The sequence below is a fragment of the Leptidea sinapis genome, chromosome 31, assembly GCF_905404315.1.
Source record: "Leptidea sinapis chromosome 31, ilLepSina1.1, whole genome shotgun sequence".
In the NCBI taxonomy this organism is placed as follows: domain Eukaryota; kingdom Metazoa; phylum Arthropoda; class Insecta; order Lepidoptera; family Pieridae; genus Leptidea; species Leptidea sinapis.
Genome location: NC_066295.1, coordinates 6,194,719 through 6,222,318, shown reverse-complemented (window position 1 = coordinate 6,222,318; position 27,600 = coordinate 6,194,719). Strand labels below are relative to the sequence as shown.

At 35.7% G+C, this 27,600-nt stretch overlaps 1 protein-coding gene across 3 annotated transcripts in view; it reads left to right on the top strand.

The window, feature by feature from the left end:
- The window catches only part of LOC126974077 (semaphorin-2A), a 537,897-nt gene that overhangs the window by 434,713 nt on the left and 75,584 nt on the right, over nt 1-27,600 (top strand). For all 3 annotated transcript variants that reach the window (XM_050821480.1, XM_050821479.1, XM_050821478.1), the window contains 3 exons: nt 18,706-18,793; nt 23,028-23,079; nt 23,329-23,391. In XM_050821480.1, coding sequence (XP_050677437.1) covers nt 18,706-18,793; nt 23,028-23,079; nt 23,329-23,391 — 203 coding nt within the window. The remainder of the gene's footprint in view (nt 1-18,705; nt 18,794-23,027; nt 23,080-23,328; nt 23,392-27,600) is intronic.

Sequence of the window (27,600 nt, the reverse complement as noted above, 5' to 3'; positions counted from 1 at the left end):
TCCATATTACCTTTAAGAGGGAACTAGCTGTGGGGGACACTGCACGTGATACTTGGGAAGTGTTACCGATTACTGCAAAATACCACGTTATATGATCTCGTATCCATGAAAGTATTCGAATCTCTTTTTGTCTATTGTTTGGATCGTATTTTATTAAAAAAACTGTGGCACTCCGGGAGTGCCGTGAGAAAGTTACATTTTCATTATTATTTATTTAAACTGACGTTTTGTTAGGACTGCAACAATACAGTAACAATTTAACAACGAGTTTTTATCCAATAAAACACAATTAATTTATTTAAATAAAAAATATTTAATTCCAATTAATCACTGTTATAACTAACTATTCCGGAATCAATTTGAAAGTAGAAAACAATTATAATTGAATCTTCTAGATTGATGTGTATAGACTAAAAAGATTTCATATTCCATCCGTAATACTGTATCAAATAAGTTACAATTGTGCTTTAGAAAAACACGTTCCGAAATTTTCGAGAGGAAAACAAAATGTTTATCGAATAGCAAGAGGGTAATGCTCAGTAATAAAATTTTACACACCTTAATAATATGTCGCTGAACGATGAGTCGAGGCACGTGTGAAATTATGAACACCCAACATTGTGCCCAAATTTACAGCACTCATCTCGAAGCATAAAGTGGTGACCTCATTTGCACGTGTAGATTGTAGACGACAAAATTCGATTGTGTACATATTGTGTTATGTAAATAATTTTTTATTGTGAGAGAGTTTTATGTGACGAAGTAAAATATACTTGCTTTTATAATAATACATTACGAGATTTAGGTATGCTTATTTTCTGAAACAAGTCATTTTATAAAGAATAACACCAGGGTTCGAAAAATCTAGACTACTGGTATTTTACCGTCCTAAATTGATCTTGAAGCAATCTTGCGAAATGCGATGAATTTCATTTATGATGATCTTTATAAATAATACTATGATGATAAAATATCTTTGGCGAACTACGCTACAAGCTGTATCTTAAGCATATAATCCATACTAATATCATATATCTGATGATTTATTTTAAAGTGAAACTTTTATTGCATTAACAAAATAAATTTAAATGCCTAACTATATTTTTGTCGATTTAGCACAAGCCTTTGACATAGTTTCTTTGCCCCTCCTTATAACAAAACTAGAAATATCAGAGATTTGGGGAAAACAACAACTACCGATCCAGAATTACCTTTCTGAACAAACACAATGTGTAAAGATTGGTGATATAATCAGTGATGAGGAATTGATATTTTAGGGGTACCGCAAGGTAGCATACTACGACCTACTTTATTTCTATGTTATTTGAATGAATTAAGTGAAATGAAACTGACCAACTTTAAAATCATATCTTACGCAGATGACACGACCCTAAAATTTTATGAAGACAGAGAGGTATACAAATATGCTCAAATGTCTTTTGTTGGGCAGAAGCTCATTAACACTTAGTTCATCATAAAACTAATCAAATTTTCTATGAGAAATGATGCAAGGACTACATAATATGAAATGTTTAAGCATTAAAGCACATCAGCGTAAACAAAACAAATAAAATGTACATGTCCTAAAATTATGAATACAGAAAGCGTAAAACATTTAGGTGTAATAATTAATAAAAAAGTTTTAAGTTCCTTAATTGCATAGATAATAATGTAAGTAAAAATCTAAAAAAACTTATATATATATTTTGAAACAGAAAAGTAGCAGATGAGGAGGTGTTGAAGCTGGTTTATAAATCCCTAGCTGAATCAGTTATCTCATACTGCATTACGACTTTCATTTCGACAGTCTACAACAAGAACCTGCGCCAAGACTCATTATAAAAATTATGCTTTTTAAATCGCGGCTATGCCCAACATATCAGCTATATCACGATACGCATATCATTAAAGGAATTTTAAGACAAGATAAAAGCATAAATTTTAGAAAATATAAAGAAACGAGGTCCAACAAAGACGATACCAGCGATATGAAGCTTGTAAAAAACGACGTTTTAGGTCCACTGTAAATAACAAGACAGACAATACATTAAATTTAACTAATAAAACAACAAATTCTTTCAAGAAAGAAATAATAATCATTTGGTTATTTAAACACAATTATGACGAAAAGAAAAAATGTTAGCCCCAAGTTTAGCACAAAACAAATAAATATACGTACATATAGGTTCTTATATTTATCATCTTTACTTCTACAGACAAACGTACATACACAAAACATATTTAGTCTATTTAAGTAATTATATTTATTAAATAATTACTTAAGAGTGGGGGGACTAGGAGACTCATAGCACAAATTTCTACCTAGTTTGAGCTCCTGTCTCCCAACTGCTGTACTATTCTAACTATACAACATATTGGGAGAAAATAAATATAATATGTTATAATAATACAAAAATTATTTGTATTTGTATTAAGGTTCACACTCTAACATTACACTTATGAGTCTCAAAAAAGATTGACATTCAAATTGCTACTACTAATGATCAATATAAAAAAAAAAAATATATCATGAAGATAACTTAATTTTTCTGTGAATAAAAGTCACAAACACAAAGTGTATGAAGATTGAAAAACTTAATCAACCTCACAAAGCCATCATAATAAATTGGAAATCTGTTTTATCGTGTTTGAGGTAAAATAACCCAATCACGGCAAACCTTTCCAAAACTACCCACCACTGTAACTAATAAAGGTTCTAAACTCTTAAGAACCGCATTTATCAAAATACGGTGTCGCAAAAGTTTATTATTAGTTCCCCCTTTAATCCAACCAGGCGTTCCAATGTCTTTATGGCGAATTTTCAATCTGAGACTGAGCGGAAGCCAATAAGAAATCAACTATTTGTACCCTGATTCCCGTGCATCGAAGGGAGACTCGCTTCTTTACGACTTCTTTTACGATTTGAGGTGCATTCGGAATTAGTTCGCGCTGTCGGGAAAGCCTTTTCGTGTACGAAGATGAATGGTAAAAGGATTACAATCACTAACAGACTGGATTTCTATTATGGTTACAATATCGAATCCTTATTGCGGACGATCGTATTCATCTATTGGTTTTTCTCAGCTTGCTAATACTTAGCTCAACAATATCTCAGATAAAACAACATAGAGAATTGCGACTCGGCAATAATAGACTTGTAGCCTTATTTGTGCTTGTAATATTGTTGTTTAAAGTTTCATCATTAAGCTTTTAAATTTTTAGGAACTTATTTTTTTTATATCTACCATGTTTTAAATATAGAACGGTTGTTCTCGTACTTTGAAATTAAACGAACACGAAAATAGTTACATTACCTGTCAGACAAAAAGAAACCGAGACCATGACATTGGCAACAGTGTCAATATATCGGTAGCCTATTGGAAGCCCGTATTGTATACAGTTCCCCGTACGTATTTTAATGATGGCGAAAATCATAAAAGTAGTATGAACAGTACCATAACCATGCTAAGTCCAATAAAAATATGTAATATATATGACGAGGAAAGAACCTCTGTATTGTTTTTAAAAGGTGTGACGTCATTTTACTGTTGACATGACAATTGCTATCTTGCTGAAGATCACTCATTGGTTCTTCTAAAGAAAACTACACGAGTAGGTATTTTATTACTTTCGTTTATTCAACGGCCAGCGTTACGACGTCCCGGAGAGGTCCGTACCGTACGACAGCCCGAGCACGACTGACCTCAGTGTCTTTTTTTTTTGAGAGGAGGAAATACTGTTACGTATTTACGCCCCGGACCGGGGCGTAATATGTCGGACTCGAGTGTCTGCGTAAGCTGACACTCCATACCGACTAAAACCTCCTCTATGCTGTTAGCCCTGGCTTTTACAGCGAAGTAGGACGTCGGCCGTGGAGGCCACAAAGACTACGCAACAACAGTCGCGGGGCGTCTCCTAAGGAGACTCGAACCTCGGACCGGCTGTGTGCTTGTGGGAAGGAGAGTTTTTTTTTTGCGCCCAAATAAGGGAAAGAGCTACCCTCCGGGATAACGACGAGAGGGAGGTGGTGAATGCTCATGCATACCAACGCAGCCTAAGTCTGCGTTGGTTATGTGGGACTCACATGAAAACCTAGGTGCCTACCCACTAAACACAACCTGCAGTTGGCTTTGGGCAGGTGCCCTCTAAGCCTACATCGAAGGCGACCTTCTCTTGGGGAGAGAGAGGCGCAAGCGGCACTCCCTATGGAGTTTCCGCTGGGAATGGAAGGATAGATCGTGCGGGCTGTATTTATAGGTTTTGCTCGTGTTTAACATTCATTTTGTTTTTACAATAATTTAACATCAAAAAAAAATTAATTAAACTAAATTATTCTCGTTTTTATAATAAGGTGTGTTGTAGTATGTGCGCCGATATATAAAAAAACATACTGTCACAATTTATATTCCTTTTTTTAAGAACTATAATATATTCGTTACCAATTTCTATTAAACTGATACTCACGATTTAATAGTGTTGTCCTGTGCAAAGTAGCAGTGACTTAGGTATGCTTTGCTGTTTTTATAATGATCCAAATATTACGAGCTTTCTTAAGTAAAGATTATTAATCACACCGCTCAGAATTGTCTTTAACCAATTCGTCACATATTTCGCTTCTATACAAGGTATCCTCAGGAGATGTTGACTTACCGAATGTACATAAAACGTTTTGTTTTGAAGACAGAGTTCCTGTAAGCGGTAACATTTTTAAACGTTGCATATAGACGTTCAGCTAATGGTTATTGATACACCCCGCCCATTCAGGATTTTTGAAAAACCCAAACACTCTGAGCAGTGCTTACACATTACTGCTTCACGGTACAAAACAGCAGCGTTGTGGTACCCATAATCTAGCCGGCATCCTGTGCAAAGAAACCTCCCGCTGGTAAATGAACTAAGTCGGCTATTACGAGATCCTTGAGCCTGAGACTTCCCTATTCTTTTATTGCCACGGAAAATCACAGGGTTTGATTATGAATTTCCAAAAAGTAACGCCTAATTCAATAAAAGTTTTTATAATGTACAAAATACAAAAGTATCTTCCATATCCAATTATTCCACACTCATTTAACAGTTAATATAACTGCACTGAAAAATATTACTGCACTGGAAAATACTCCGTTTCACAGCTCAAAGTACTTGATGATAAAACGTCACATATTATTCACGCGGTGGATATAATAGCGTACTCAACTTAAAGAGCTCGCATAAGTGATGTTAATAAACTTAATAAGCATTAAAGGATGGAATTCAGGTGATCTGTCAGTTTCAGTGGCTTTATGTAACGTTAGCAGTGAGCTAGTGTTAAATAACAAGCCTTTTGTGTCTGCTTTCAATAATTATTCACTCTCATCTGAATATCATTATTTGAAAGAGCACTTCGTTCACTACCTCATCAAATTATACAAAGTTATGTTACTACAAATTACATACTAGCTGAACTGTATATATACATATACATAATTGTATAAAAAATCTAGTCCCAAACTAAGCATGCTATGGGTGCAAGACAGTAATATATAGATATTTACGATATACTTACTTAAAATCCATATTCATCATATAAATTTTTGCGCACCTACCGGGATTCGAACCCTTTATTTCGTCGTCATACAAGCACAAGTGGTATCCTCGGAACAATAACATACAGTTTAGATAGCACTTCTGTTTAAATGTATCACCAACGCTAACGGGTTGGCCCGTAAATGACCAGAATGCTGCAATTGATTTATTCTTACTTATAAATTTAAAAATTATAATGAAACTTACATAATTTTAAGTTGGTTCTACTAACATTTTTATAAAACCCTGTAACTTTTCTGGATAAATATTATCTTTTATACTATTTATTATTTAGCAAAAATATGAAACGCCAATTATTTTGTTTCCTAGAAGTATGTTTCTTACATTATTTAAAGAAGTGTTTTAAAGCAGTTTCAGTAACAATAGATTCGCTTACATTTTCTATCTTGCTGTATCTCCGTTAGGAAGTTCTTCTTTCTCGCACGCTTTGTTTGTCTAAGGTTTATAGCTTTATCTAAATTGCTCTAAATAATGACGTCACATACTTTCATTGTTAATAACTCAATTTTAAGACATAAGTGTAATGTCGTTCACAGTATAACCTCATAAAGAGAGTCGTCTAGCGCCGCGCTGCTCCGCGCTCGCCTTGGGTGAAGACTTAATACTTTATTACGCTTCGTATGAGATTACTTGCTTTGCTTTTACGACACTTTTAATAGTTACTCAGTTTCATTGACCTTTGTCTGCCTGAATTTAAGTTTATACTTAATCGCGAGACTGGCACGCTGATAATGCTTCCCGTTGTATTTTCTTGAGACAGCCTTATTTTAGTTACACTCAAAATAAAATGCACCATTGTGTATTACAGTCAAAATTGAAACGTATAAATAATATGACATAACATCGTAAGAGTGTCGTCATTCGTACGCCAAATATCTTTTCAAAAAGAGATTTATTACGTTGGTACTTCTAACTACTGCAGCTAATAATTAGTTTTAAGACTTTCTGTCTGTTTTCAGAAAGAGCTTAAAGGATTTGAATTCGGTTTTTACTAATGGATTTTGGCAATATTGCCGTATCATTAAGTGTTTATTATGACTAGAAACTCCCAGCCCATATTTTAAATCGTATAACAAGTTAGCCTACTTAATATAATATTATATTATTTTAGCTGGCCTCCGCAGAACCAGACAAAAATCATGCATGATTATCCTCTATATTCTCTGCTATACTATAGTATGCCTTCGTTTTCAAAGAACCTTTTTATTTCTTAAATTTATGCACAGTGAGTCCTAGTATACTGACTGCTATTTTACTAGCTATTTTACTATGAGTCCCTTACTCTAGCTAAGGTATAAAACGGCATGTACAGATTATTCTTTCTTTTTAAATTGAATATATACAAATCACTTTTTTTCATAACTCGTTGGTCCTCCTGCTTCATAAACAAAAATGAACAAAACAATAGATGTATAATATGCACTAAAAAGTATAGAAATAATTGCGTATTTTATATAATCTAATTAGTCTAGTTCTACTTACAATTATTGTTATTTTTGGAATCGGTAAGCCCCGCTGCGGCCCCACCGTCGCCTCTCACCTCCTGACGTCGCGCGTGCAACACAAGCACATCTCACCTATATATATATATATATATATATATATATATATATATATACATGATGACATAATATTTATCGTTTGCCAGTACGAACCATCAGAACTGTAATATTAATGTTGAAACATTTTGCAGAACTACGTGTACGTACACGTGTCTCGATTAACCCTCTAACTTCACTCCTCCTAGACATCGCAAAGAGATGCTGATAATAATGTAACATACTAAATGCTAATAATATACAAAAATCGGAAGTTGGCCACCATTGCACAAAATGCCAACTAAATAGCAGTGTTTGTATTTCAGTTTGAAATGCGCTATTAAAAATTAATATTATTTTTTTAATCGCCTTCTTAATTAAAATGGTAGAAACGTTACGTTGAAGCTTACGGAGACTTCGTTTTGATCCTCACCCGCCACGTAACAATATGTTTTGGGTTTTCGAATTCATATTATGTACTTCTTTAAAGAGAGCTTTTAACATCGGAAGGCATATGATCACAGCGGCCCATAAGAGTATGGGCCGCTGTGATCACATTTTGTGTGTTCGTCATTCTATTCCATAAAAAAATAACCACAGAGTAAATAATAGAACACCACTTTGATCTTAAAGAATACTGTTTTTATTTATTTTAGCCGCAAAACTACGGAAACGAAATGCACTTGATCACCGTGTTCTAGACTTGTCATTACTTTCTTTGTATACTCGCCGTAACATACCTACGCTTATAGACGAGTACAAGAGCTATCTGAAAAGAGAAATAAATTAAGCATGCAAAAAAGTAAGCAATTCCAAATCGGTTTATACTAAAAAGTAATTAAAGTTTATTATTAATATTGGTATTTCTTAAGGGAGGGATGCTATCATGGAATTTACTGAATATAATAACTTAAATAAATAAATTTTTACCTTATACTTCAACTTCTCATCACTAAATTCCAATACCGTACAAAGTTCCAACAAATTGAATGTTAAATTTAATGCGACATCTCTTAAACTACAACGTTGTGTACGGAAGATCGTGACTAAAATCTCATATTATAAGCAAGTTAATTTAGTCCTCGGTCGGAAGTTGGTTGTGACGCGCGAACCTCGCAATTACATGTCGGTTTATGAACTTAGATCTAAACTAAGCTTATCGAATAACGACGATTCAATCGAGCTTCATTTTGCTAAATTAAATTTCTACTCAATGTGGTAGTACTAAGTCCTTACCGTTTCTTACCTAGTTTGAAACTTCCAAACTAGTACTTTAAAGTTTAAACCATTGTTCTGCCTGTAATATTTTGTAATCAAACTAATATGTAATAGCTTTTTTTATATTTGATACATGATACCAATATTCCATTCTATTCTATTCTTTTTAATTGTGGCTTTTGTGGAACGGCCACCACAATTTTGCCAATGTCAGATTTGGGTAGGTTTATTCGACGCTTAAAAGGTCGGCATCGCTCTTGTGATTCCTTTGGTCTAATAACAGGGTATGGGCTGCGATAAATACTTACCATCAAATGCTCGTTTCTCCTCCTCTTCCCTAAACCAACCAAGTATTTCAATTTGAATTCAATTTATTTATTAAAAGATTATTAAATTAGGTAATAGGAATAATAATACAAGTCTTACTTAAAAGCTAGTTAACACTGTGCCTGAACTATGTAATCCTGTGTTTCAGGCGTAAATAGGTGATATTAGTACTAAATAATCACAAAAAAGAAAAACTAGATAAAGTAAAATGGTATAAATTAATCTACAGGTTAAGTATACTCTTATAAGTAAACATCGTCTTCAATGTAATGACTATTAACCAATACAAATAAAATATAGATAATGTTTATTTTAACACTATTAATACTTTTTCTGTATCTTCATAGGACACATTTTGAAGTACTTCATGACTTCAAGTCTTCTTACAATTAATATAATTTAGGGGATCGATGCTATTGCGTTTAATTTATTGTTAAAAAACGGTCCTAGGAATATATAAAACTTTGAAGTAAAAACAAAGTTTGTTTTTGTTTTTTGAGGACAAACAATATGTTAGCGTCTCTTATCAATATGTTGAGTCTTGGTGCTGTTTCAGTACTATGCTCATTATAAATAAGTATCGAACTGTTAGTACTTTGCATGATTTATAGAGGATGTTGGTAGGAAAAAGGAAAAGGCGTTGGTAGACCTTCAGGATAGCTCTCAGTATAGAATCTGGAGGGCAAAGCCGAATTGGCTTCAAAGAAACTGGGCGTCATTAATAGAGCACGGCAATACTTCAAGCCGGCCCTTACTAGCACATACTAGCGCTCTACAAAGCGCAGGTCCGGCCACACATGGAGTATTGCTGTCATCTCTGGTCTGGCGTACCCCAGTATCAGCTCGATCCATTTGACCGCGTGCAACGCAGAGCAGCTCGAATTGTCGGGGACCCAGTGCTCTGTGAACGGCTGGATCACTTGGCGTTGCGTAGAGACATCGCTTCATTGTGTGTCTTCTACCGCATTTATCACGGGGAGTGTTCCGAAGAGCTGTTTAACCTGATTCCTGCCGCCTAATTCCACCTTCGCACGACACGCCACAAGTTAGGCTATCATCCTCACCATCTGGATGTGTGGCGGTCCTCCGCAGTGCGGTATTCATGGAGCTTTCTTCCACGTACTACAAAGCTGTGGAATGAACTTCCTTGTTCGGTGTTTCTGGGACGATACGACATGGTTACCTTCAAAAAAAGCGCGTACACCTTCCTTAAAGGCCGGCAACGCTCCTGTGATTCCTCTGGTGTTGCAAGAGATTGTGGGCGGTGGTGATTCTCTTAACAACAGGTTACGCTCGTTTATCCTCCTATTCCATAAAAAAAAGAATACTGGTACGATGATTAAAGCAGGTAGTAGGTACATTAACAATTGTTGATATATTATATTATTGATTATTATGTCAATATATATCTTATATAATAATCTCACCTCGCCATATATCGTCTCCCCTCCACACAACCATAACGATTTTTCAAGTCAGAAAAAATCTTTATACCACCCGTCTAAATAGACACAGTTCCACATCATAAATATATAATGTACTCCAGTAAGAAACAAGACGTTGCTTAGTTTGTAATGGATACTTTAGTTCTACATAACATGAACTCCATGAAATGACTTTTCTTTTATTTTTTTCTTCCGTGTTACAAAAGCATGCATAGGTAAATATACCGGCTGATAGTGTTGCAATAAAGTGGTTGCTGTTTTTTCTTCTAGTATTCGAAGTTAAGTACTTTCTTTTCAACCTTATTATTCATTTTTGGCCACCGTTTCTAATCTGAATTGTCAGTGTCTTCTCCCGTCCTTTGTATAATCATGTCGATACAGGTTAGTAGAATATCTTTTGTTTGTCTTTTACCAGAATTACCAATCTTCGCTTTGATCTTCTAGCAGTCGCAGATTTAATAATGATAGGTTATCGTTCTATTACTGCTTGGAAGTGATAAGTTATAATGTTAATGGTTTTGCTGTTGCAGAGAGTATGGCCGATTGCTTAGTTCGCATTAACTTTACAAATATGTTTTCCATTCAAAGCTATAACAAAATGTAACTATTATAAATCAATATTTATACAATCATAATTTAAAACTACATATAATATTACACTTGTATATGCACAACCGAAAATAAACAATAACGCATTAAATTATTCCAAAAATAATAAATTCAGAATGTTTTCGTTAAACACTGGCGCGATAATCTCACGATACAAACAGCTGGAGGTCGAATTAATCGTAGCCACGAAACAGGTACTTTAATAGTCGAAGTTTTTATGTAAGCCAATTGTACGTTATTAATCTAATCGGTGCCTTGTTATTATTTAATACGTAACAATTGCCAAATGAAAAAAGCGTGGGTTTCCTGCGTGAGACTGGCGTGCAATCAATCAAACAAAATGATGTTGAACAATGTGAATACAATGTAAGCCGTTTACTTATTGTCACCATTTATACGAGATTGATTGATATTATCATGCTCTTAATTGATGGGGATATTTTATTCATTTTATAAGCCGTACGCAGTTGTTCTGATATCAATTTAACTTGATGAAGTTTTGGTATAGATCATTATCTGTATCGTAATATAGATTTAAAAACTATGATAATTTTAAATTTTAAGTTTAACAGAGAGTAACATTTACAGGACACCGAACACACCGCAGTAGTATATATAGATACTTAATTCAATAATATATTATATTGTTTTCATTACAAAAAACAAAATACTTCCCTTATAATATCCTTCAATCAGCTGTCGGCAATATAACTTTAGGTAGTTATATTACAACATGTAGCTCAGCGTTTGAAGGATGACGCAATATCTCCGAGCACAACAACACTGAACTTTAATTTCACTTTTTACTTTATTTACCAATTATCAAGTTTTTCTAACAATATATATATATTATTGGGGTGGAAACTATACTTTTAAACTTAATTTACTCATGTATGTGCAGTATTTCTTTTTATTTCAATATTTAACACTACGTCAATGTTAACACTCCTCACAGCCACAGCCTAACATTCTGCGGGTTTAGCTATAGTATAAGTTTCATTGTTGTTGGCTGAGTGTGGCGAGTCAACAACTACTGAGGATGCCTCGTGTATAGGCAAAACACGCGTCGAATTTTTTCAAGACGAAAATTGGCGGAATTTAGACTCAAACTCAAAACATTTGGATAGTTTTGGCAAAAAAACGCATACTTCCATAAATTTAGCTATATTGTTATATGAATGAAATGAAATTATTGAAATTTATTGTTTCAAGAAGGATTAATTTATCTGTATTTGGTTAAATATAATGTCATGTTGAATGTCACGTTTAGTTAATACTAAACGTCAACATAACATAATATTTAATATTATTTATAAACGTAAGGATTTAAAAAAAATCTGCTATTTTTTCGAATTAATATGATTCTTGGAACTAAATCATGTTTTATTGTTCACGTTATTGAATAAATAGGCTGAACCACCCTTTTTTCTTAATATAAATAATGGTGTAAATGAAATGATTTATAATCCCATGCTTAATAAAAATATATAATTAATAGGAATATTTATTAGCACATCTCTAGTTATTAAAACTTTTTAAATTAAAACGAAACTTTTTAAATTAAAGAAACATTAGAGAAATCCTAATGATTAGATCAGACTGTTTGCTTACATTATATTTTTCATTTTCTGTTGTCTTTTTATTATAGGTGTTCTTAGAGCTCTTTGGACCGTGGCTAATGGCGATTCGTAATTGAAAGGTTGGAACAAAACCATACATAGCACATAAGGACCATTATAACATCGTCCATTTGCAAATGGTAGATACCTTTGAATGGTGGTTGTTGACGTTTATGTCTGAAACTAGTGGGGAATTTTTGAGAATCAACAGCCCAAATTCAATAACAATTGGTCGGTTAGTTAATTAACTGTCTCATATTATAACTGTTGCATATTAACACGATTATATAGATTATAATACTTTTAATAAGGTTATGTATTATAATTGATACTTATAGTTGAATTCAATTGATAATTCAATCACGCTGGGCGTCATAAATAGAACACGGCAATACTTCAAGCCGGCCCACATTCAAGCGCTCTACAAAGCGCAGGTCCGGCCACACATGGAGTATTGCTGTCATCTCTGGTCTGGCGCACCCCATTATTAGCTTGATTCATTTAAACGTGTGCAACGCGGAGCAGCTCGAACTGTCGGGGACCCAGTGCTTCGTATCGTTTCGATATTTAATCTCGACTATTCCAGTCTCAACAATTGCCACTGGCGACACTTTGACTTAATCAAAATGGTCTCAACGCGCGAGGATTGTATTTACAACAATGGCCGCCGATAACGACTCTCACTACAGGTTCAACCGTAAAACCCCACAATAAATATTCAAGTTCGTAACAAATAAAACTGAAAACACGAACAGAAACAATACATCCTTGACCAATATAAAAGAGAGTGATATGATCTTTTTTTCATGAAACTTTCTGGTTTCTGCGTCGTATCCGAAGTTCGTTAGTGGCCAGCTCTGTTCATGCGATAAAACAATTACCCCAATAAACCACGTGAAATTATGAAAAATTCCAAACTAAATAGAACTTCATTACATATTCAAATTACACTTTATATTGGCTGGTAACTTATATTAATGATTAATATTAAATAGCTAAGCAGAGAACGAATAACTTACTTGATTTATTATAAAATTCATTTTCGTGATTTTTAATTCAAGATCCTATTTTAACTATTTTTAGTCTGATCATATATAATATCTTGAAATTGTGGTGACAAACCGGCCATAAAATGTCTTATAAACTATGCTTCGTCAAAAAATATATCCAAATGTATGATTATGATAAAAAAGGTATAAAATACTCACACCTTATCATCATTACCAAAATAAGCAATACATAGTACGCTTTTGTCATTAATGGGTACAAACCCGTAATTAAATTATTACGGAAAAAGGTATTAATACTTACCTTTCTATGCTTTACCTGGGTCATCGGGTGTGTCATACTTGACTGTGAATCTCTGATGTTGCGAGTGAATATGAGCGGCGGTGATCACTTGTCTTTAGATGACCCCTTCGTTTGTCCTCGTATTCTATTTAAAAAAGGATACATAAGTTACTCTAAGGGTTACGCTTCGTCGAAAATTTTAGTAGCAAAACGAATCCAAAAGATTATATTCTACATCATATTCATAATCGGTTACTTATCTTATTCAGCATTATATTAAAACAAATATAATTATCAAACATTTCCAAGGAAATAGAAAATTAAATGTTTTGTTAACAATTATTCTGATAACGCAACAATCACAAAACCAAATAAGTGATTATCGGATCTAGTGTCGTGTTTGTAAGTAAGTTGCGTGTTGATCTTGATATACCACCAACTACGCTAATTATAGTTTCACTGGCCCATACTGGATTGTTCACGATAGTTCCAAGGATTCATTAATTCAATCTTTACTTTAAACTTTGTTGTAAATGTCAACAGGGTGTTTTAATGAGGTTTGTTTATATACTAGTATTGTGGGGTGACCAACAAACATTATTGCTATCAAAATAAGGTGTGTTACAGACATTCAATCTTCCACAAAATGGAACTACAATATCATATACTTGTATATTTACAAAAAAATAATGAATTCTCACCTATATGAATGACAGTCGAGAAGCATAATTGAATTTGAAACTGTAAGTTTATATAATTTGTATAGGTTAAGTGTCAACCCCATTTTTTCTCGACTGTCACAATTGTGACAGTCTATCTAGATTAATATAACTCAAATATCTCTTATCAGAAAAAAGAATCCAGTTCCTTTAAATATTATGATAAAAGTACGACACAAAAACAACAACTCGTACAAAAAATACATAGCACAAAGGATTTAAGTGGCGTTACTTTAAGAATACTTAAAAGCACAACAAGACTGCACACTTCACGTATGTAAATTGTTGCTACAACAAGGTTGTAGTGTCCTGGTCCCGGCGGCGTCGCGCCAGCTCTATGCAATACTGATTTCTGAATTCACACCTGCACTATTCCCAGCCGTCACAACTATATTCAAACTTCATTTACATCCGAACATTGTCAACAGTGAATTTGAAGCGCGACATTTGATTGTACTTGAAATAAAAAAAAAACCTCTTATGGCGACCGTTATAAGTTATTCTGACACTATATAATGCAATAAATAAAATGGATTTGCTTCAAAGCGTATTCAAGGGTAATATATTTCAAACAAGGTAACTATTTAAAACTGCGTACGACTAACTGGCTTTGATAACACGATAAATAAATAGTCATTCCAAATTTTTGCACCCTTCTTTCCGTAGGTGTGTACTTAATTAAAATACACTTGAGATACTGCTTCTTGTAATTTTGAAAAAACTGCTGGAGAAATTAGGTAACATAAACACTCAACATATGCCACTCTAATGTAATATGTAGAATTATATACTCTAATATAAAGAAAAAATACAGATAGATTTCGGTGGAACCGAGGATATTCTCAATTAATGAAATTAATTGTCTAGTAAATTATATTATTAAAAATAGTCTTCTTAACTTAAACTGATCTTAAAGTGCATATACTTCCATTATCTATACAATACCTTTAAGTTTAAAGAGAACAAATACATGAAGTATTCTTGTGGAATTCATACTGTATCCCATAGAGGTATATGTCTATGGGATACAGTATTCGCTTTCTACTAGAAAAGCCACTTGCCCGTATTGTTTAATAAAATTATAACTTCAATTATATCTACATTCTTGTTCAGTTTGTTAACTTCATACTATTTATCATAAAATCTACATTGTCACCTTGAAACCTGTATATAACCTTAAATTCTTTAAGAAATGAAATCATGGAATACTTATTTAACTACAATAATAAATATATTACTTTAATATTTCCAAGTTGCCTTTTTCTAGCACAATACTCAGCACTTACCTTAGTGATGTTAAATAAGAAAACATTCCGTACGTATAAAGTCCCGACAAATTTTGCTAAAATATGTTATAAATAGGAAATATTCAGGCACGTCTGGCAGAGAGACAGTGACGGCTGGCTTCGTGAAAAATGTATTCAGTGTATGAGGCAGACGCGAACACGCTACATACATTGAAAACTGTTCCGCACCAGTTCGTCTTACGGCACGTCAGTTGAGACGTTTCGGTTTTTTAAACTCTCACACTCAGAGGAGTATACACAAAGACCGTAATACCCGCTCCTACGTTCAAATATACTCTTTAAATACAATTTCGTTTCACTTCACTTAATACATACGTTGAGAATATTTCACATTTCGTTTGAATCACTGTAATATCAATTGACTTTTAGTGAAATTGTTCGCTACACGATTTCTACATTAGTGAAAGATTCTGTGGGACATAAAGTACGTACTAGTCAGAGACCAATTGTCAATTATTTTCGGTAAATAATAGATGAGATAGTTTATATATTATGCTTTGATTCATGTTATCGTACTAAAAAATCACAACATTATTAGCTTTATTCAGTAATCATAAAATATTTTTACCGATACTAAATTATTATGGAAACAAAATATTCTAGCATATTATTCAACTAAAAAAATAACATATTGACACGGGAGTGGGTCAGGGATTGGAAATAATACTCCGCTTATAGGAACGAGTCTTTATTTGCGTTCACTTTTTCTGAACTTGCGCTTCGCCGGTCTGCCGCTGTTCCTCTTGTGGGCGGCGGTACCTTCAACGCGTCACACCGCACCGAACACTAAGTCTCTTCTATCTTCTTCTTCTTGGAACACTTCCACTTTTCACTGCTTCTTCTTTTCTTCTGCTTCTTCTTCTTTACACTTTCTAATCAGAACTAGAACTGCCGTAGGCCACGCTTAGTACGGCTTATATACCCCCGGATCCGTTCTATTTTCAAAATGATTCTCCCATTCCATCTTTAAATTTAAATTGTACTAGAAAATTCTTTTAACTATTTTTATTCTGCTTACACATTTTCCATCCCTTTTTTTCTGTTCGATTTGATCCTGAACTTACTAGAAATTTCCTTTAACTTTACAAAACCCAAAAAAAATCCATACACTGGTAGGTGTATCGAGCCCGGGTCTACAGCGTCTAAAGTAAACACTTTTCCGCTGAGCTACGAGTATTGCTGACGGAGCTGTTAAAATTAACAATGTCTTGAAGTTTGACAACTCTCGTCATATACTTCGAAGGGTTGCTACGCAACAATATCCTATTATCAATTTTGTTTTGTTCTACTAGGATTATTGCTTAGCTGGTTCTGTTAAATTATTTATCGGAGGTAAAGGTAGACAATTCCTCAATCGCATAGATTAAAATATTGTTAAAACTTATCTCAGAAAATGAGAATGAAAAATTACAATTGTATGGGGATAATCGAGAATTAGAATCCTAAAACGCAAATTAACCTGTGTTCTATAAATTAAACTGAGGCTTATTGGAATAAAAATATTTCTCTACAGTAGTAACTTCATATGAACTCGATTCACTTTTGACAGGATGCGATTTATTGAAAAAAACTCGAGCACGCAGTTACTGCTGTTTTCTAAGGCAATAGAGAAATATTAATACTTGAATCACGTACTGTTTGCAGTACGTTGTTATTCGTTCACTATTCGATTTTTTAGTTTGAATCCAGATTGTTATTGCTTGCAAACTCACTGATGCCCACTGCGTGACTTTGTGTACTATTGCCAGTTGATTCACGTAAATAAAAATATCGAAGTAACTTTAATACTGTTTATTGACTTGATCTATGCTGATTAGTGCAAGCCTATTCTTTTTTTATGGAAAAGGAGGACAAACGAGCGTACGGGTCACCTGGTGTTAAGTGATGACCACCGCCCACATTCTCTTGCAACACCAGAGAAATCACAGCAGCGTTGCCGGCCTTTAAGGAAGGTGTACGCCCTAATTTTTGAATGTCGTATCGTGCCGAAAACCGTATATTTTAGAAAGATAAATTTTACCAAAGATTTAGAATAAATAAATATTAGCCGTTTAAGTACATACACATAGATGGTCGTGGTAAAGTTGTATTGTGTACTTCATACAGCGTGTTATCCATAGACTTGTATCCATGTACTAGCGTATAGACTACCTGACAGCCCGATGATGCGTGACCTTTGATTTGTCTTTGAAGCGTACATTAACTGGGAGGTTAATATTCAAAATACTAAGGAGCTCATGTCTGTTTTCGACTTGTAAATCAAATTGGCTTACACTTTATAGTAACAATCGATTCTCTTATCTCTTCTATTTTGATCTATCTTCTATCTCCGTTAGAGATGTTATTCTGTCTATCTTTCTGTCATATACATACTACACTATCATCATAGTATAGGTCATGTTTAATAATCAAAATCACTTTATTCATGTAGGAAATGACACTTATGAATCTCAAAATATTTTTTCTTATTGAATCTACCACGACTTCGTAAAGGGTTGAGCTAATTGGAAGAAGTAGTAAGAAACTCATTGCCACCCTTTTAAATCCACATCTACATTTTTATTGTTTAACAAATCATTTCAATGACAATATAATATGTAAAGTCATTCAACAAACATACTCTAACGTCAAATAGTCAATGCCTTACATGAGTAAGTCAAGAAAGTAAATGTAAATTAATCAAATACAAAAGTTATTAAGTACAGTTGCTAAATACAAATTATAATAATACCATGTCATTTCACATAATTTGCAGAATTTGTGAAGATATATTTAAATATTATGTTTTATAGTTTTAATATTGTTATTTTAATGCTGGAATAAACGAAGTATTTGGAAGATGGGCTGAAAATAAAAGCTGTTAAAATATGGAAGGCAATAATATATTATTTTTAAAGTTGGTTTTTCATCCTATCGAGATTCGAACTAAAGAGGTTCTATTGTACGTGAACGTTTCTAAAGCTACTCAAAACATTATAGTTTTATGATAAAACCTAAATACATCTAAAATATCGTAGGTACATTCTCTATAAAATATTATTTATTTTCAGATCATGTTCGGGAATTCTCCTGTGGGAACCTCTACTATAGGACATTCTTCATGGATTCGAAACGCGACGCGCTCTACGTTGGAGCTATGTAAGTCTTATTATATTATCCTCTTTGGCTAACTAGTGGTAACATTGTTATACACCTTGAAAAATGTACTATGTAAAGTTTATTCGTATAATTAATAGGAATAATATAACATAATACTTTTACACAAATTATCTAGAACCAAACTATGCATAGATTGTATTTTAATGGGTGATGTTGTATCTATTTCAATAATATACTTAAGTAAATATACATTCATGCAATACATGGTACGGAACCAACGCAAATATTACTGGGACTGAACTGGGTACAAATATTAATTTGTATAGGTTAGTATATTTACAATACAAAATCACGAACAATAACATGTTAACTGTATCAATTTAAACTATAAAACAAAACGATAAAGTTTTATTATAGTTTTCACACAACAATGTATCTCCGCCGTACAAGAGATGCTATTTCCTTCAGCAAACCGATCAATGTACAACTTATCGGTAACTTATCGTTTTAAATTCTTATACCTTAAGTTCTATTAAACTCACAATATCCACTTTGATTTAGAGTGAGGATTTTATATTGTATTGGTTTGAGTTTTATGGTGTACGAGCAGATATTATAAATAATAATATTGATACACTCTTACAAGCCTCGGTGCAACCCAGCCTTGGTGATACCAAAACCATTAAGTCACATTTTGTTATAACATATATGTATTTTTTTTTATGGAATAGGAGGACAAACGAGCATACGGGTCACCTGTTGTTAAGTGATCACCGCCGCCCATACTCTCTTGCAACACCAGAGGAATCACAGGAGCGTTGCCGGCCTTTAAGGAAGGTGTACGCGCTTTTTTTGAAGGTACCCATGTCGTATCGTCCCGGAAACACCGCACAAGGAAGTTCATTCCACAGCTTTGTAGTACGTGGAAGAAAGCTCCTTGTAAACCGCACTGTGGAGGACCGCCACACATCCAGATGGTGAGGATGATATCCTAACTTGTGGCGTGTCGTGCGAAGGTGGAATTCGGCGGCAGGAATTAGGTAAAACAGCTCTTCGGAACACTCCCCGTGATAAATGCGGTAGAAGACACACAATGAAGCGACGTCTCTACGCAACGCCAAGTGATCCAGCCGTTCACAGAGTACTGGGTCCCCGACAATTCGCGCTGCTCTGCGTTGCACGCGGTCAAATGGATCGAGCTGATACTGGGGTGCGCCAGACCAGAGATGACAGCAATACTCCATGTGTGGCCGGACCTGCGCTTTGTACAGCGCTAGAATGTGGGCCGGCTTGAAGTATTGCCGTGCTCTATTAATGACGCCCAGTTTCTTTGAAGCCAATATGGCTTTGCCCTCCAGATGGCCACGGAATTGGCAATCGCTCGAGATTTCGAGACCCAGTATTCCGATACTAGGCGAGGCTTTTAGGGAGGTGTTGTCGAAGAGCGGTGATGCGACAAATGGGGTTTTTTTAGTGGTAAACGCGCAAACTTGAGTCTTCTGGGGGTTAAATTGAACAAGGTTCAATTTACCCCATTCCGCGACCTTCTCAAGAGAGGACTCGATAGAAGACACAAGTTTCTCCCGGCACTGGTCGACGATTTCCCGAGAGAGACGTGCATGGCCCGTGTATACGGCATCACCAGTGCTGTCATCTGCATAGCAATGAATGTAGGAGGTGTCCAACATATCATTGATATGCAGAAGAAACAGCATAGGAGATAGCACACAGCCTTGGGGCACTCCAGCATTCACGGGCTTCGGGTTCGACCAATGTCCGTCGACAACGACCTGTATGCTGCGCCCAGTGAGGAAGCTGGAGGTCCACTTGCACAAGCTCTCGGGAAGCCCAAATGATGGAAGTTTAGAGAGGAGCGCCTTATGCCATACACGATCAAAGGCCTTCGCTATATCCAGGCTAACTGCTTCCCCCTTGCTTTCAATAGCCGCAGCCCATCTATGTGTTAGGTATACCAGATCACCTGCCGACCGACCATGGCGAAACCCGTATTGTCGGTCGTTGATGAACTGGTGACCCTCTAGGCATACCAAGAGCTGACGGCTAATTATGCTCTCCATGATTTTGGAGAGCAGGGAGGTAATAGCAATAGGCCTGTAGTTTGCAGGATCCGAACTGTCTCCTTTTTTTTGGATCGGATGGACAAGGGCTGACTTCCATGAGTCAGGGACTACGCCTTTGGAATAAGAGTGCCGGAATAAACGCGTTAGCACCGGCGTCAACTCAGGGGCACACGTTCTAAGCACGATTGGAGAAATGCCATCCGGCCCGCTCGACTTCCTGACGTCCAACGAAAACAGAGCTCGCCTAACAGTTTTCTGTCTGAACTGTACTTCAGGCATAGAGCTCTGACACCGCGGGATGGTCGGCGGTGTTTTTCCGTTGTCGTCAAGAGTCGAGTTGGAGGCGAAAAGAGCGCACAGGAGATCGGCTTTCTCTTTTGCCGTATGGGCCAGGGTGTCATTCCTCATGTGCAACGGCGGCATGGACGGCTGGCAGAAGTTACCAAGAGCAGCTTTCGACAACGACCAGAACTTGCGTGTTCCGGTCGGGTAACTGGAAAGCTGCTCGCCGATTTTGACGACGTGTTTTGACTTTGCACGGGCGATTTGCCGCTTAAAAAATCTGGAAGCACGGTTGTATTTCCTCTTTAGAACTATGCAGTTCGGATCCTTTGTGCCCAGCGCCGCAACCCAAGTTCGATACGCCTGTTTTTTGCAGTCAGATGCTGCTTTAACTGACGCATCGAACCAGGGCTGTGATCTGCCACCGATCGGTACTACAGAGCTTGGTATAAAAATATCCATGCCCTGTAGTATCACATCGGCTACTGCAACGGCGCAGGCTCTAGGATCATCCGAAGGGAAACAAACTCTGCCCCAAGGGTAGGATACAAAAAAGGAACGCATCCTATCCCAATCTGCTGACTTGTAGTGCCAAACGCGGCGGTGGTCTGCGACGTGGGCGTCGTATAGGCACTACACTCCTGACCAGGCAATGGTCGGACGTTCCGAGAGGGGCGTCGACAATGACCTGGTAACCATCGGGATGTGTAGTCAGCAGAAGATCTAATAAGGACGGCATGTGGCTATCCACATCCGGGAGCCGCGTTGGCGACTCAACCAATTGGGACAGATCGTACGCCAATGCAAAATTATGCAGAGCTCGCCCTGCGTAGTCTGTGGTACGTGATCCAAGCCATTCGGCATTGTGCCCGTTGAAATCACCCAAGACTACGATTTCAGCGGAGGGGATCTGTGCAAGCACGTCGTCAATTGCCGCTTGAACGCAGCCCATGAGATGATCGGTTTCTGCGTTACCACTATGGGACCTGTAGACACACGCATAGATGCGGACGCGGTCCTCTAAATCTACGCGGAGCCAGAGAGTGGACAGGTCCCTACCCTCAAAATTGCCGAGACGGCGACAGCAGATATCCTCCCTAACGTACACACATACCCCGGCATGAGGCAAAAAATTGTGCTCAATTTTGTACCCGGGGTACGTTAAATATGACGTATCGCTAGGTCGAGATATCTGCGTCTCCGTAAGGAAACACAAGGCCGGCTTCGCCGTCTCAAGGTGGTGGTGGACGGCGTTTAAGTTGGAGTGAATTCCCCTGATATTGCAAAAGTCCACGTTGAGTGTGGAGCGGGGTGCCGTGGTGTTACTGCCTCGTTTGTCCTTGGTCATGCGCGGTACTGTGCCCTCCCCAGAATACGACGGGCAGCCCGAGCTAGAGTGCTCGGGGAGGGATTCTCCGACTCTGGTAGAGCCGGTACCCTCCTGGGGTACTATCTCTTTAGGGACCGCTTTCATAATCTTTGTTGGGGATGGGGGGGAATGGCCTCCGGTCCTCGACACTAACCTATGCGAAACATAGCGGCACTAGGCCGCTACTTCACGCCGGTATTCTGTGCGAGTGTGGTAATTAACCCGGACGAGTCTGACCCGATTGTGCTGACGTCAAAAGACGGCTGCGTGACTCTCCCACTTCTGTATGTATATATATACTTTGTATTTATGTTTAAGTAAGTATATTGTATTTCATATATCGTTGTCTGGCACCCATAGTACAGGCTATGCCCCAAACTAGGGCTTGGGGCAAGACAATTTGTGTGAAAGTGATTCCATATTTAAAAAATATATGTATATAAGAAAGCTTAGATGTTTATTTTTTGTTTTAAGCCAAAGAAGTACAACTTTTTATTAACGTTCAACTTTATAATACTTACAGTTATATTTTTTGTTCTAGGGATCGTCTGTTTCGACTTAACATGAACAACGTAACCGCTACACATTGTGATGTAAGTAAAATTATTAACAGTATTTTTCATATAAGTTTTTATAATTTAAGTTATAACATTTTATACTGTGAGCCTAAAACTCTCTCTTCCTCTACAAATATATCAAAAAGGTATATTTTACCACTTTTAAATATATTTATTATCATTTCAAATACTGGTATAAATATATACCTGGTATAACTAGAATGAAATAGTCCTTTTATGATAAACGATAATTTTATATTGAAAATGTAATTTATTTGTCCGCAGAGAGATTCAATAAACTTAGAACCGAGCAACGTTGCACAGTGTGTGTCCAAAGGAAAGTCTGAGGTGAGAAATGATTATAATATTATCAAATTATAGTTTTAATTTAAATCATATTTTAAGTAAGTATACACTTAATTTTATGTTTCCCTCATTTTTCATTTATTGTAATTTTTTTATGGAAGAGGAGGATAAAGGAACTGTTATAGATTCATTACTTAGACAACACTATGGCAGGATAACTGCTGACTCTAAACAATGACGACACCTTAGTAACTAGGAACCGATATTAATTATTACAGTGTGGGAAAAGTTAGTCTGTTTCTAAAACCCGTCGCGACCGCACGTTGTTCTATATCTTCTATCTCCTTATATGTAATTACTAATTTTTGAATTGAATTAAACAATTGTTAATTAAAAATTGTTTTTTTATAAACTTAACTGAGACGCACCCCGTAACAGAACGTTCGGGTTACATGATCACCACCGCCCACACTGTCTTGCAACGCCAGAGGACTTACAGGAGCGTTGCAGGTTATATAATAATAAATAGTTATAATAATATCATTGACATACGTCATATAAATGAAGTCAAATTGTTGTCAATTTGCGAGAGACGATGTTTGCATTAACATTCGGTAAACTGTTGCTTCAGTAGAATTTCGAATTCATTAGTGAGAATTAGTTTTAATGGATTTTTATTAAAACAAACAAATTGTATACCTACCTACAAATCACACCAAAACAAACACAACATGCATTACATATTATGTATGTTATTAATGAAAACAGGCTAGGTTTATAGCTTTAGTGTGCGTGACAAGATACTTTAGTGTACGTGTTATTACATGAGTACATGCTCAAAATAGAGGTTTACTGTGGGCTTAAATTTTTCTCCGTTTTCATAGCTGTTATTTATTTATACGGAACATCAACATCATTTTATATTTAACAATCAATGAGTATTATTTTATAAAGGAACAAACACTGATACACATGACTTTAATAGATGTACATAATATAACTCAGTTTGGTTAGTTAGTTAAATTTAAATCCAAAAACATATAACTCAATAACAATAAAGGTTATGAGATCATCTTAAGTAATTTTTTTTTAAGGTTATAAGGCTACAAATTATCAGATTTTATTTTCCCTTTAAAAGGAGTGAAAAAGTAATAACTAAATATAAAAATGAATAAAGGTGCATCTCAAAGATAGAGTAGAGTTGACATTTTAAACAAACACTTAGGAATTGTAATAGTCTATCTTCACGTATAAATGATCCAAGAGTAACGATACCATTATATTATAACACCTGAATAGTCACTTAATGAATATCTCGTGATTTAAGTTTTTAATGAGCTCTCGATGTTTCGTTACTATACAAACGCTACGACTCGTGTTCTATACAGCTGTTCATAGCGCTGAATAGAATACCTGTTTCACCTTAAAACACCAAAATATTTCGTAAATTGATCCTAATTAGCTAATGCATAAGGTTTACCGTTTACTAAAATCACAGATTCAATTATTGTTTTCTTTTATTTTATGTTTTTTTATTTTTATGAAAATAAGGGACGAGACGTGCAGGACGTTCAGTATTCTTGAAAAATCTAAAAATTCTGAGCGGCACTACAATTGCGCTCGTCACCTTGAGACATAAGATGTTAAGTCTCATTTGCCCAGTAATTTCACTAGCTACGGCGCCCTTCAGACCGAAACACAATAATGTTTACACATTACTGCTTCACGGCAAAAATAGGCTCCGTCATGGTACCAATTATCCAGCCGACACCCTGTGCAAAGGAGCCTCCCACTTGGAATTATCTTTTAAAATTTATCTTTTTAATATCTTCCCATCCGCCTAATCACTTGGCATTTGGCTAGAGGTCAGTTCAAATTTGCCTTTAAATGCTCCAGTGATCAATTTTTTTAAATCCCAATATATTGTGATATTTTGATATTGAAGTCTTGAGGGGTTTTTATTTGTTAGTCTGTTGAAAGAACTTTTATACATCAGATTGAGGCGAGCGTATTTGGGTGAGATTTAATACGTTTTGCGTAAGACTTGAACTTATTAATTAAAATTCAAATATTTTTATTAAAATTATGATATCACTTCGCGCGTACACCTTCCTTAAAGGCCGGCAACGCTCCTGTGATTCCTCTGGTGTTGCAAGAAATTGTGGGCGGCGGTGATCACTTAACAACAGGCGACCCGTACGCTCGTTTGTCCTCCTATTCCATAAAAAAAAAAACACTTATTGAAAGTCAAAAACCAAAATATTATCCATTTGAAAAAATATGAATCAGAACTGAGAAGAACGGGCGCTAGAAACTAAGCGGACTTTTTTTTAAGTATCTCTTGTGATATACCAAGGTGATTATTACTTATACTAAGGAAATCCGCATTTTAGACTGAAGTGTTAAATTTCACGTTCATCCGATCCCGCATTTTTTTTAAAAAGGTATACAAAATTTTCGCTTTACGTATTAATATACATATAGATAATCAGTTTTTGTTTTACGGAATTTAGTATTCTATTGTTTTAAAATTAAATGAAGATATAATCATAATTATGTATAATAATATAATTTCGTTCACAAAATTACACAGTTCTCACACTATTTATTTTTTTTTGAACGATATTCACACTCTTTTCATAGTTTGCAATACTAGGAAAATTTATCTCTTAAATTCCTTATAATATTTGTAGATGGGTTAAAAAAGTTGTAAAAAAAAATTTTTTTTTTTCTAAAATTTTTTTTTTTTTTCAAAATTTATTTTTCTTTTTTCTATTAAAAAAGAATTAATATCGCTGAGCTACCTATTTGAATAGTTATTAGCAACTTATCAAAATTAAAAGTTGTATATGTAGTAATGTAAATTTTACCACAGTATCTGAAGACGAAGGTTAAAAACCAATGTGTGTTGCCAGTGATGACATGCGGAACGCAGACGTGGTCGCTAACTATGGGCCTTATGAGGAAGCTCATTGTAGGTCAGAGGACAATGGAGAGCGCTATGCTCGGAGTTTCCCTGCGAGATCGAATCAGCAATGAGGACATCTGTAGGAGAACCAAAATTACCGACATAGCTCAAATTATTGCGAAACTGAAGTGGTAGTGGGCAGGGCTCGTAGCTCGACGGACAGATGACCACGTACCGGAAGTGTTGGTAACCCCACAAGTTGGGCCGACGATCTGGTCAAGATCGCGGATACATTGGATGAAGGCAGCACAGGACCGATCGTCATGGTCATCTTTGGGGGAGGCCTTTGTCCAGCAGTGGACGTCTTCCGACTGAAATGATGATGAAAGTAGTATATAAGCATAATTATGTATATTAATTAGATTTGGTTCACAATATTCAACAGCACTACCACTATTTCAATCAAGGGTTAATCCTATTTTTAACGTTGTACGGCGGCCGGCGGGCGGCCCGGGCTGGCATATTTCACAGCGGGGTGCTTAAAGCCACGTTCTCCTCGCTATATTAAAGCCGTTAATTTTGATTTACAATCGTGGCATAGAAGCAATATTTGTTTTATTTCCTTGTTAGCCCCGTCTCCAAAGATCGGAGGGCTGATGGTTTACCGCACTGTTAATCCGATAATGGCCGAGATTGGGATTTATGTTCAGTTTAAATTGGTTATAATTAGCAATAGTTTTAAAATTTTATCCGAAAGCACCAAAATATATACCTGATAAATTCAATAAAACGTTCAAAAGTTATTTTTTATGGAAGAGGAGGACAAACGAGGGTACCGGTCACCTGATGTTAAGTGATCACCACCGCGCACGGAGGAATCACAGGAGCATTGCCGGCCTTTTACAAAAGTGCTAGGTACTCTTTTCGCACTTTATGCTATTTGTAAAATTTTTATCAGAATATAGAATTAAAATAATTAAGTGCCTTAATTTCATTCATCAATATTTAACATAAAATTGGCGAGGCAATATCAAAAATAAAATGATACACCAACAGACCGAGAGACAAAAATGTCACTCTATGGCAATCCTTGATAAATACTTGCAACATTTCTGGCGGAAGAAATTCTTTATGTGCACAGAAGAGGGTTATAAAAAAGAATTATATTCGAGTCTATCACCTCGGAACGGCTACTCTTTCAAAGGTATAATCAAACTTTCTCGCTGTCTGCTGGTTTTCCTTTCTCTAAACACGATGTCGTAACATGAAAAAGGCTGGAAAACGCCGTCGGCGAATTCTGTAAGGCAGCGACGGTTTCGACACTCTTCTTGTTGTTTTAACTC